General features: G+C 36.7%; 1 protein-coding gene across 5 annotated transcripts in view; it reads right to left on the bottom strand.

Annotated features, from left to right (window-relative positions):
- Window positions 1-376: 376 nt before the first annotated feature.
- The window catches only part of arhgap17b (Rho GTPase activating protein 17b), a 36,510-nt gene continuing 23,234 nt past the window's right edge, over window positions 377-13,652 (bottom strand). For 3 of the 5 annotated variants that reach the window (XM_081380889.1, XM_081380890.1, XM_081380891.1), the window contains 6 exons: window positions 13,330-13,465; window positions 9,788-10,024; window positions 8,075-8,214; window positions 7,446-7,862; window positions 3,008-3,054; window positions 383-2,003 (listed from right to left, as the gene is read on the bottom strand). In XM_081380889.1, coding sequence (XP_081237015.1) covers window positions 3,047-3,054; window positions 7,446-7,862; window positions 8,075-8,214; window positions 9,788-10,024; window positions 13,330-13,465 — 938 coding nt within the window. In that variant the 3' untranslated portion in view covers window positions 383-2,003; window positions 3,008-3,046. Of the gene's footprint in view, window positions 2,004-3,007; window positions 3,055-7,445; window positions 7,863-8,074; window positions 8,215-9,787; window positions 10,025-13,329; window positions 13,466-13,652 lie in introns of all 5 variants that reach the window. The other 2 variants (XM_081380893.1, XM_081380892.1) reach the window with 2 other exon arrangements.

Raw genomic sequence — 13,652 nt, 5'->3', positions numbered from 1 at the left:
TCCCACCCTCCCTTCAGAGCGTCTCCAAAGCCACGCCATAGTGTCGCCCAGATACGGCCCACATCCGGTACGCCTGGGATCCACATGTACCAGATGTGGCCCGGATCTGGGCCGACACTATGTTGCTGTCTGGGTCAGAGCAAAGCATCACCGTTAAATTACCTCATGTCTCAAAGCACAATAATTGGATGTACATTAATCTACCACATTTAATATTTAGACCACTTCTATTATTGATTGCTATCAGGATGTGAAGAGTTTCTATCAGTATAACAAAAAGTGTTTATGAAAAACTTTGCCTACCCTAGCTTTAACTAATATGAAAACTATTTTGTCCTTTGTTTCTGTAAATTAAACAGTTTAAAAAACAACTTTTCAGATCAAATTTGCTTCTGTAATCAAGCATTTTATTAGATATATAATCAGAAAAAAGGTTTGTGTTGGAAAAAAAATGAATTTTTACAACATTTGTTCATCTGAGGCACTGGAGAATGTGAAGAACAAGAATTCAGAGGCAGGAAATGTGCACACAGATATACAAAAGGATGATAAACAGAAAGAAAAAAAATCAGTATGTACAATTAAGAAAGCACATTAAAGAGAACAACCACAGAAATAAATTGCATAAAGGAATGAACGACTTTTGGCTTTCTAGCTGACGGTTCCTGAGCTTGACAGATCCATATATCCTTTCATTCACTCGTTCACATTAATGTTGTCAGTGCTGTTTGTGCATTGCATACAACATGATGAAACAAACCCCTAAAGCTCTGACACAGGATCTTTTTAAAGAGCGTCTTTGGTCATTTTGACAATGAAAATATGTGCAGGGTTTATTTTAGTGGATCAAAAACTGTGGGTAGATGAATCTGATAAATTGATATTGGTATCCTCCACTAAAAATAAACCTTGTGAAACACAATTACTATTTTTTTAAACAAATAAACTAATAGAAAACTGACTATAATGCCATAATACAGTCAGTATTGCACCCCAGGACAAATACTTAATACAAATCACACGTATCAAATGAATTGTATCTGGATAATCATTATTTTTCATTGCGTCAACCTCATTTCAATCCAAATTTTCTATTTCTTTTTTTCACACAAGTATTAAAAGAGATAAGGAACAATTAAAATACATTTGAATAAATGACATTCACCATGATAACCAACATAAACATGAAGTGAAGTGTGGAAGATCAGCCACACAAACTCAGTGATTTGCACATATATGTCGCTCGTTACACAAAACTCAGACATTCATTTTTGATATTTGAACCCAAATCAGATTTATACCATTTGTGAATGAAGCATGTTAATATGTGCGTACTGATTTCTTCCCGGCTTACGGTTACAATGAGCCAGCATTGTGAGGACAGAGAGACTCCAGGAAGCTTCTAGACTGTTTTTGTTTCATGTATTTTGTGTAAGTGGGACTGTTTCTGCAGGGGCTAAAGGTTAAAGTGGCTATGTTCGGAATAGCATACTACTATACTACTTTTACTGTATGTATACTTTGCAAACTTTCTGTATGCTTAGAATATACCCAGATGACCTACTATATATGCACACTGTGCTGGGTGCCATATCCCATAATGCAATGCATCAACTTGACCTTCCATTTCCAGTGTCGTTTGGACTAGAACTGTTATGACTCATTATTTGATCACGTTTCCAAAAGTTAAGACAAGTTTTACTGGAAGAATGCTTAACTATTTATTCATGAGGTAACCGGTATATAAAGAGGTCATGTGACAATGTTTGTCTCATGATGGATACGTCAAAACGGTAGGAATATACGGTGCAGTATCGCTAGTATTCCATTACGAACATAGCTTTCGATTGGCTGTGTGAAGACTTGACTCCGCCCACCTCACAGGGCAGTGTTTTCTGATTGGTGTTCATCCTCTGAGAGTTTTTCCATGGGTTCATCCTCCTCAAGCTCCGGGACAAGATCCAGCCCTGGTCCCGTAAAACATCTCTCCTCTCCATCTCCATCTGTGCAATCATAATGCATAGTTTAGGTTTTTAAAAGAAAATATTTTATCACCTAAAACCTGCCCTTCAGGGAAAATAAGCTATATTTGTGAAACCAAGAATGTATAATTGAACAAGAAGCACTTGAATGTATTTTGTTATATCACTAACATCAATATTAATATTATTTTATTGAATGATAACGTTATGAAAATTGTTTTTAGTTGTGATACAGCCCGTTTATATTTAACCAACTACAATACTAATGTTATACATCTTTAATATACAAATATGATCAAATATACACTACTGTTCACAAGTTTGGGGTCAGTAAGATTTTTTACGTCTCATGCTCGCCAAGGATGCATTTATTTTAACAAAAAAACTTTAGAAACTGAAATATTACCATCTAAAATAACTTTTTTTATTTGAATATAGTGTAAAATATAATTTATTCCTGTGATCAAAGCTGAATTTCCAGCATCATTGCTCCAGTCTTCAGTTTCACATAATCTTCTGTTATGCTGATTTGCTGCTCAAGAAACATTTATTTTTATTATCAATGTTGAAAAGTTATATTTAATATATTTGAAGTTTTATTCAATACATTTTTTTTCAGGATTCTTTGATGAATAGAAGGTTCAAAAGAATTTATAAGCATTTCATTGAAAAAAAATATTTTGTATTCTTGCATTACAAAGAGTTTAGTCAATTTTGACCTTGCTGAATAAAAGGTATTTCTTTTAGCAGAAAAATAAATAAAACTGACCCCAAACAAAAAAACTTAACTAAGTTAAATAACAGTATCTATGGCACAGTTAACATTCACCCTGCAGAAGCAGCCGAGGTTCATGTTTAGTTGCAGAAAGCATGTGCTGGCACACTGGTTAGGCAGGTTGTCATGCATTAACTTGCTGTTAGTCGGGTTAAACAGCCACCGGGACGGCTGCGGCTGCTGTGCAGAAAGCGTTCAGACACACAGACTGAGCTCAGAAAACATCGACGGATACGCCCAGAGTTCTTACCATCGCCTGTCACTCAAACCACACCTCACAGGCAGAAGATCACACATCTGTAACAGTGCAACAACGTCACAACATGTTCAAAGTCAATCACTGATGATGACCAACCACCAGCAAAGTGAAGCCAATCATCATTCAGATGGCTGTGAACTTCCAGAAACACAATCAATCACAATCTAGTGACCTTTAAAAGTCAACATGAATGGGTCTGCAACTCATTTTACTTCTGTCAAAATAAGTGGATTATGTAAAGTTGCAAATATACTGTACACTTCAAAAGTTTGGAATAAATAAAGGTGCAGTGTGTAATATTGCCAGCTAGTGGCTGAAATGGGTACTCACAATAGCCTCAGATTCAACACGGGTTGCCAGATTGAGGACACATAGAGCACAACGAACAATGGGAAGGCAGGCAAGTTGAGTTGTTTTATCCGCGGTTTAATACGCTCCGAATATAAAGATTTTTAGATGTTGGCCGAGAGTTTATAGGTCCGGTGGAATCTGTGATCTCTGACCCAGTTTGTTTTTATGCAGTGTTTTCCACCAACTGGCAACCCGTGGTGTCGAGGATCACACAGACCAAAGCAAAAACAGACATTCCGACACGGAATGCACATTAAAATACTGTAAAAACAGCAATAATGTGAAATATTATTACAATTTACAGTAACTATTTTCTATTTGAATATATTTTGAAAATATAATTTATTCCTGTGATGGCAAAGCTGAATTTTCAGCATCATTACTCCAGTCTTCAGTGTCACATGATCCTTCAGAAATCATTCTAATATGATGATTTGATGCTCAAGAGTTGCTCATTGTGAGATAAAAAAAGTCACAAATTATCTTTTAAAATGTTTTATTCTGTGGCAGAAGCAAGCTTCCATAGAAAACAGTTGTGCTGCTTCATATTTTTGTGGAAACCGTGATACATTTGTCAGGATTCTTTAATGAAGAAAAAGTTCAATAAACAGCCTTTATTTGAAATAGAAATATTTTGTAACATTATAAATGTGTTTACTGTCACTTTTGAGCAATTTGGTGCATCCCTGCTGAATAAAAATATAAAAATTTTAAAAGAAAAAAAATCTTAAAGCAGCACAACTGTTTTCAACATTGATAATATGTTTCTTAAGCATCAAATCATCATATTAGAATGATTTCTAAATGATCATGTGACACCGAAGGTGTAATAATGCTGAAAATACAACCTTACCATCACAGGAATAAATTACATTTTTAAAGTATATTAATATAGAAAACAGTTATTTTAAAATGGTAATTTCACCATATTGCTGTTTTTACTCTATTTTGCCTTGGTGAGTAGAAGAGACTTCTTTCAAAAATCCAAACTTTTGACCTGTAGTGCAAAGTGCTAATTAAGACCAGGAACGTGTATTAGGAAAGTAAACAGGCTGCATTTTGACTTCATGTTGACTTTTCGGATGAAGGTCTGATGCCGATGAACCATCAGAAAGTGTGTCATTAAACACTAGAAGTGGTGATTTCTTTAAACAGTGCTGATGCATGATTCACGCTGGTGGGAATGTCACTGAAGCGTCCGCCGTGAACGTGGCAGCAGAAGCAATGCAGTAAACCAGGAGATCCTGAACCTCACGCCAAACTGTGAAAGACTCTGGGCAGCTGCTGATATTTCCACAACCACTGGAAACGGTTCATCTATCGCAGCATGTGGTTTCACTGACCCAAACTTACGACTAAGATTATTACACACGACGCATCCTACAGAGAGGCCAATGATGACATCTGTTGTTATAAGGGATAAATGTGAAATCCAGATAAGGAGATGTGTGTGTGTGACTGAAAGAGGGTTCAGTAAATATCAATATTAAACACAAGAAACTAAAGATTTGTGTTCAGCCATGAGCTGAAACCGATGGATAATTAAACATAACAAAGGACGAATGATGATCACTGACTGTCACGGAAAATTCCGTTTTAAAGGAACAGAACTCATCTTTTAAATTAGGACTCGAGATTCTTTCTCTCTGTCCTGCTTTGATTTCTTTGGATACAACTGTGTTTGATTTTCAGAAATGTTCTGTGTCAGGAAGATGAACAGAAAAACAGATCATCTGAGATTCATATGTAAAATATTCGATCACAAGACATTAAAGGAATGTTTAAGGGTCAGCACAAGTTAAGCTCAATCAACAACATCTGACATTCTGTCGATCATCACAGAAAATCATTCTGACATTCCTCAAGCAGCAGAAATGAACCAGAATCTATTATATATTTAATAACTTTATTTAGAAATTTAGAAATAATTTAGAAACTTCCATTTTAAGTGCATTACCGTAAACAAGATTTTTGCTTGTTTTTACCAATGTTTTATATTTCATTTTATTAATATTTTGATATTATTTTCTACATGCCATGGATGCTGTCTATGGAGTTTAACTTCTATTTAACACGGAACATTCAAATAATTCCGCAACCTTTGCATTGCATATTTAAATGTAAATATTAAATATAAACTAGACACAACTATACAGTATTTATTACATGGCTTGGTTGAAATTTAATGTAGAATGCGGTGTGTTATGTAAGGGATAATGTATTATTATTCGCTATAACGACCGCCTCTCTATACATTATCCCGCTTATTACATGGCTAACTACAAAATAAATAAATAATTTGACACGAATTATTGATTTAAAAACGATTGTATTGCTTCCGCCAAAGAAAATAGTCCGTTCCGCGTCCATAGCAACGCGCTGTTTTTCATGGCAACGGTCTGTTATACTTCGCAGCGGTCTGTTATCAAGAAATAACAGACCGCATTCTACATTGGAATTCAGCCAAGCCATGTAATATTTCTTGATAACAGACCGCTGCGAAGTATAACAGACCGTTGCCATGAAAAACAGCGCGTTGCTATGGACGCGGAACGGACTATTTTCTTTGGCGGAAGCAATACGTTCGTTTTTAAATCAATAAACTCCTTTTTAATTCGTGTCAAATTATTTATTTATTTTGTAGGTAGCCATGTAATAGGCGGGATAATGTATAGAGAGGCGGTCGTTATAGCGAATAACAACCCCTTCAGGCTGATTCAAGACCTGGTCCTGTTCAGCCTGTCGGGGTTGTTATTCGCTATAACGACCGCCTCTCTATACATTATCCCTTACATAACGCATAAAACAAATATGTTTTGGCCTGTATTAAAGACTGTTGAACACTCTGTACTCCATTCATCCTGTCAGACCTACTGGTGAAAATACAGCTTGTTAACTCTGGATCTGGGGTTGTTTAAAAACTGCAGCTCTCGTCTATAATGACCTGGCATGGACACTGTCGTCTTAAGACAAAGTTCTTTCGTCATGTGAAACGATCCTAATGGAGGGAAACCCTCAGGGCAGCTGTTTGGCAGGGGCTAGCGTTGGGCTTCCTGCCCAATAATGAGCTTTTAATGAGGGACATTATGTACGGACACTGGACACCTGTGGTTTTATACACACTCTAGTTGTAGCTGATTGAGATGTCATAAAGTGAGTAAGCGGCATCCATTGACCGCTTGACATTCCCATAACACTTGCACGGACATGTTGAATTGTTTTTTGTTTTATAGTTGTGTGCATTTGCCCTCAGGAAAAGGATAAAGTTATCTCTGGTACATATATAATATAGAATTAAATTATAAAATAATTTATCATTTTTATTTATTTTCATTACTATTTATTAGAATTATATTAGCTACACGATGTACAATATTTTGGTCATATGCTGGGCTTTTATTTTCTAGAAATAAAATGAAATAACCTTTTTTTTTACATAAAAAATAAAAAGTTTATTATTTTTATTTATAAAAGTAATTATTTTCATTACTATTTATTATAATTATATTAGCTACATGATGTACAATATTTTGGTCATATGCTGGGCTTTTATTTTCTAGAAATAAAATGAAATAATCATTTTATAAATAAAAAATAAAAAAAAATATTATTTTTATTCATAAATGTATTTTATTATTTAAATTGTTATTTATTATAATTATATTAGCTATACAATGCACAGCATTTTTGTCATATTTAATATAAATAAAACTGAATAAAAATATATAAAACACTAAATTAAATATTTATATTTAAATATAATGAATTCAAATTCTTAATTATAATTATAAACATTATATAATATTATTTATAAAATAATTTAAGTATTTCCATTGTTATTTATTATTATTATTATTAATAATTATTATTATTATTTGCCAGCCTGTGGAAAAATGCCACAATGTTGTTCTTTTTCATTAATTTCCATCAAACTCCAAAGTTGAATACTTTTAATACGTTTGTTCAACTAACTTCAAGTATGAGCAATAATAAACCTTGTAATAATAATAGTAATAATAATACAGATCCAAAAGGAGATATTTGATATAGTGCCAAAAATAAAAGTGCCTATTCTTACCCGAGATGATCTTGGATCCAGAAACACAGACACCATTGGCCCCGTCGCTCGTTGGCTGGGGTGGTGGCGGGCCGGAGGGTTTGGGGCGCGTGCGAGGGGTGGGTCTGGGGCGCGGTAGGGAGCCGGAGGGGTAGGTAGTGAGGGGGGTCTGGGAGCTGTCGTGGGGCGGTGTACCGGGTGGGGTGGGGGTTCTGGGAGGGGACGGGTCTGGTTCTTCAGTGCTCTGGGGAGAAGGCTGGGGAGGAGGTTGAGGAGGAGGGTGACTGGGGGCCTGGATGGGGGTCTGGTTGTTGCGACGGGGTGCGATGCTCGGGACAGAGGGCTGGCCTGGCGTGGGCTGGTTAGGAGCCGTCTTTACGCTCTGAGGTGTGGCAGACGTGGTCTGTTTGGGAGGTGCAGGTGCTTGTTTCTTTGTACCTGAAACAAAGTTAACAATAACAACATGCATTTTAGTTCATTTGAATTACTTTCCACACACTATTAAGGTGAAAAAAAGCAAATGTGAGATAAAAACCACAGCTTTACTGAGAAACGAGAAATGTTTTGCTCACAACATGACCTCGGCGCTGAAGGAGGCCACGTCGTGATCAAAACGTTTGACATCTGGGGTAAGGGCGATTAAGACTCACCTCTGCGCACCATGAACGGACTGGGGCCCTTGGGACCTGAGGTAGGGGTCCCCACATTCAGCGGAGCGGGTGTCCCACTCGAACCTCCCGGTCCGTTCCTCACGGCTGGAGGTGTGGTCGCAGGTTCTCGGGTCATGTTACTGGGGAGGGAAGAAAAGCAGGGAACTCATATCATGGGATTACATTACAGATCAGTTAACATGCAGGGAATTAACATGTAGTGGTCCAAGTTGAGTTAATGACTTGCACGGAAAAGTTAATACTGATGCCATAAGGAAAAACTGTTAGCATAATTAGAAGTGTTTTTTTCTGCATGCAGTGCATCTTCATCAGTGCAGAAGAATAAGCAATTGAGAAAGACAAGGCAGGACACACAAACTCGAGCAACAGAGAATATTCTACAGAAAAGATATGGAGAGAAAGACTAGAAGGATTTTTGCCCTGACCAGGATGAAATACTGTGACGGCATGATCGTGTGAAGAATCATCCTTGACTTGCATTTTGAGAGGCGTTTGTTTGAATCCTTCCAATTTGAAAATCAGTTTAGGTTGGGGAAACTCTTCTTTTAAAAGTATTATGGATAAAATATTGGGGGGAAACAATAATAAATTATAACCAATAATAACGGTTTAATCACATGATTTCCAACCAGTCTTTAGAAAGCAGAATAAAAAAGAATTGAATAAAATAAATGACACAATACTTAATTTTTCATTGAATAATTGAACACTATTTTTCTTGGAACAGACCCCCCTTGTAACCTCTTCATCCCAGTTTAGAAAGCCTTCATACAGCCTATTATTTGGGCCTGAGGGCTACCCATGAAAATTTTGTCCCGGGCCTTTGTGTATTTTCGCGACAACACTGTCAGGATAAATCCAGGGTAAAATGTCTGGACCAAGGGTACAAGTGTGATAGTTTATTCTATCCTGCTTCTGTTACAAACTGGCTTTTTCCACCTAGCACGCTATTGGTGGGTTTAATCCAATCCAATTTTAACCTGTCGACGATGCTCAATGGCTTCTTTTTAGTAAACAAATCGCTCGAGTAGGTGTAAATACCACTAACTTTCATGTTTTTTTTGTTTTTTTTTTGCACAACCTGCAAAAATCGCTCGATGCCATTTCTGCTTCTGCAAACCGCAGATCAATGCTCCAAACCAACATGTTTTATGACACGTTTCCTGCTTGGAGTTTTCGCGTCGTTCAGCAAAGTACGTCACCCGGATCGTTGGTCTGATTGGTTGAAGGACTATCCAATTGCGTACAGAGTCATTTGAACTATGCCCGTTGATCACGCCTCTTGTGCAGGAGAAAATACAGAGCAGACTCTCCAGACCAATGTTCAATGATTGAGCTTGATCTGGTGATAGCCAGACTAATGGTTTATAGCTGTAACAGTGATAATTTTCTGATTTTTAAAAGCGTTTCAAATAAAGAAACATGAGAATTTCACAAAGAGTCAATGTGCATGACACAGAAACAAATGACGGCATTTGATTATTGCCAACCCAGGTGTCTTGAAATGTTTGCAAACCTTCTTCTGTGATTGTACCCAATTCGATTGTTTTTAAAGCAGCGTTTTGAAGCAATAATCAAGTCAGCGGCACAAAACGATGTGCACAGAACACAGATTTTGGCGGGCGGCTCCTGACATCTGGCAGCGGATGGCATGGTGAGGTAGAGGGACTTTACGGGCGCACCAATCCTTACCTGTTCTCCGCAGCAGGGTTCTGCTGAACTAAAGGCTGCAGCATCTGAGACACCACAGCTCCCGCCTGCCCAGCCTCCAGACCCCTGCCACTGGGCGACTGAGGGGAGGGCTCAAACACGGGAACCCCCCCGGCGTCAATGGGAGGGAGAGGGGGCTGGAAGTTAGGCGTGGAGTGCTGCTTTTTATATATTGTGCCAGCTTTACGAGGGATGATTTCCGGCTGTTTGTTAGCAGGGCTACAGGGAAGAGGGGAGACAGTATGAAACACTCACACTAGAGAAGGACAGTGGGGTATTAGTCTCCACAGAAGGGAAGAAGGAGAAGGACAGGACCACCACCTGACCACTGGGACAGCAACCAGAGAGATATATTGGGAATGGTTAAGATTTTAAATTGTTTTTAAAATTAAATTCATTTTTCAAAAATATATCAAATTAATTAATTATACAAATAAGTTGCATAATTTTGTCAGTAGGTTTTAAGTAGGACTATGAGTAGGTCATTTGAATCGTTCACTCAACCAATTTATTCAAAAAACATGGATTCATTTAGGAGCAAAACAAGTCTTTATGACTAGGTCATTTGAATCATTCACTCAACCAATTCGTTCAAAAACGGGGATTCATTTAGGATCGCCACTACTTTGTGTTGCCCGGAGACCCACAATGGTTGACTTCATGTGGGACTACTTTTGTTGACAGAGCAAAAATAGCCAATATATAGTACAATCAGTGGTGGACAGTAACGAAGTAAATGTAATTCGTTACTGTACTTAAGTAGCTTTTTTGCATATCTGTACTTTACTGAAGTATTTCAATTTGGGAAGACTTTTACTTTAACTCCACTACATTTCAAAGTCAAATATCTTACTTTTTACTCTACTACATTTTCAAAATCAGTCGTTCCTTTTTATTTATGAGTGGATAAAAACTTAACTTGTCAAACGAACCACCAATCACAGTAGCCTACAACGTGCGCGCTTTGTTTTGAACTTGCCTTGACGCTATCTACTAAGCGCGAACCAGGGGTGCGTTTCCCGAAAGCATCGTTAGCCAACTATGGTCTCAAGTTCCCTCGTTACCAATAGAGTTCAATGGACATTGCGATGAACTTGCGACCATAGTTGGCCAACGATGCTTTCGGGAAACGCACCCCAGAGCCGTTAAATATGAGAGTTGCGACCATAGACAGTATATAAGAGGTTGCAACACACTAGGCTTGTTCGACTTAAACCGGCGCTGCACAGACCGATCAGTTTATGACATCAAAGTAAAGAGCGAAATCGCGAGAGTGATTGAAAAGCATACAGAGCCATCTACTCTCTAATCCAGTTCAAGTCGAACAAGCCTACTGTGATCTCGCCGCCGCACGGTCACGTGATTCGTGTATAGCTCTCAGTAGTTCCAAACAAATCGCTTTGCCAATGATTTTAAGCGGGGCAGAGCAGAGAGAGCATTGCTTATTACGTTGACACTAAAATTACTTGCATATAGGCCTAATAGCATTTTTTTTTTCTGGGGAGTAGCAGAAACACTGCATTAATACGTTTTGATGTTTAATTTTAATTTTATATATATATACATATACATACATACATACATACATACATACATACATGTGTATGTATGTATGTGTGTGTGTGTGTGTGTGTGTGTATTTAATGGCATTGTGCAGGTTTATGTGAATGTATCATAACATTAGGATGTTTATAATTATGACCCTAGACGCTAGTGAAAAATACATATACATATATATATATATATATATATATATATATATATATATATATATATATATATATATATATATATATATATATATATATATACACTAATTAATGTCATTTTATTAATAGATTGATGTGCCAAGAGTGACATTAGAGTCTTCACGTAGACTGAGTTAAGCAAAAGTCTTGTGACAAAAATCATAATAGGACATTATAGCCATAAAAAAAAAAAAAATCATAGTACTTGGATACTTAAGTACATTTGAAGGCAAATACTTTTGTACTTTTACTCAAGTGAATGTTTAAAGGCAGCACTTCTACTTTTACTCGAGTAATATTTTACCTTGAGTATCTTTACTTTAACTCAAGTACATGGTATGTGTACTTCGTCCACCACTGAGTACAATACACACTATGCAATGTAATGTCGTATCCTTAAATAAAATAAAAAAACTGGGTAAGTGTAACCCTTTACAAGGTTCATTAGTTAATTACCTAAGTTAACATGAACTAAGAATGAACAATACTTCTTCAGCATTTATTAATCTTAGTTAATATTAATTTCAACATTTACTAATACGTCATTAAAATCAAAGGTTGTATTTGTTAACATTAGTTAATGCACTGTGAACAAACATGAGAAAACAATGAACAGATGTATTTTTATTAACTAACATTAACAAAGATTAATAAATACTGTAACAAATGCATTGCTCATTGTTAGGTCATGTTAGTAAATATATTAACTAATGAAGCTTATTGTAAAGTGTTACCAAAAACTGTATAAATAAGGTATATTTACGTCAGTAAATGACACAAACTTTGACACATTTAAGTATTTTTCCACGAAATTTAATTTCAAAACCTAGCTTAATTTTTTTTTTTGCATGCTAAGATTTATACCATAGTGCAAAAATGAAGCAGTCATTCATTAATGAAGCATTAATCAATTTTGTTATTGTGAACTAGAACAATAAAAAAAAAAACTTTTTTGAAATAAAGCTGAAATTTAATAAACAAAACAATAAAAATGACAAAAGCGCATAGCAAATTGACTAAAAATTAAACTAAGTAGTGCATAGCAAAATGACTAAAAGTAAAACAGAAAAGCTAAATTCAAAATATGAAGTGCTATATTAGTATAGAAATAATACTTAAATAACACTGACATTAATTTAGTTTATTAATGAAGCAGTCAAATCTCTTTTAGAGAGGCTGTGACATTCCCCTGAAAGGACTGTCCTGTACCTGAAGCACAAGAACATTCACATTTTCAAGCTCAGAATTTTTTGGGCATGATCGCCAGCGGGACAAGACAGGAGCTGTTTGACTCATTCTGAACATACCAAGCTTATAAGAGCGGGTCTGAACACTTTCTGCTCATACACTCACTGGATAACTAAAATTGGAATAACTGAAATACAAATAATAACCTTTTATTCCGACAGATGCTGAATTAGTGTTTTGGAAACCACATCAAAAACTTGACTTTTTTTTTTCTCTGATTTTGGCACCAAGTTCATGATCATGAAATATATCAATAATGCGTTTATACATAGCTATGAGCATACATTTATTTCAGAAAGCATACAAATAAGCAACGGTTGACAAAAAACAAAAACAAAAGAAAAGCAAAGCAAAACCAAAAAATGAGGAAAAAACACAGAAAAAGTTGCATGTGTCATTTGAAATGAACAGGTCTAAACAGCCCCCAGCTCTGCTTGGACTGTGACGGACTCACTGGCCACTACATATGAGGCGGACACTACTGTGGAGCTGGAGTCATGTCTGTAAACGCGAGGATAAGACTTGTACCTGTCTTTGCGGGGAGTGTCAGAATCGAACGAGCTCTGGCTGCCTGGGCGCCTCCTGTCTATGGATCCGGCTTCGGAGTCAGGGGTACCCGGGCACCCAGGCATGGAAAACATGCCTGAAACGTTGAAGTCCACTTCTGAAGAGCAAAAGAGCAAAGGCTATGAATAAACAGCCATGACTGAGTGAAAGTAAGGAGTTCTTAAAGAGGACAAGCTCAGTTCCAAACCCTAGTGAGCTGCCTATTTTGGCAACATTTTTAGACATTTTAGGCCAAAATTAGCCGGGGAAAATATGCTGCCTTGTTTTGACCCAATCTGAAGCAA

This window comes from Scardinius erythrophthalmus (genome assembly GCF_964197995.2).
Source record: "Scardinius erythrophthalmus genome assembly, chromosome: 1".
Lineage (NCBI taxonomy): Eukaryota > Metazoa > Chordata > Actinopteri > Cypriniformes > Leuciscidae > Scardinius > Scardinius erythrophthalmus.
This window is presented reverse-complemented; position numbering and strand designations above follow the sequence as displayed.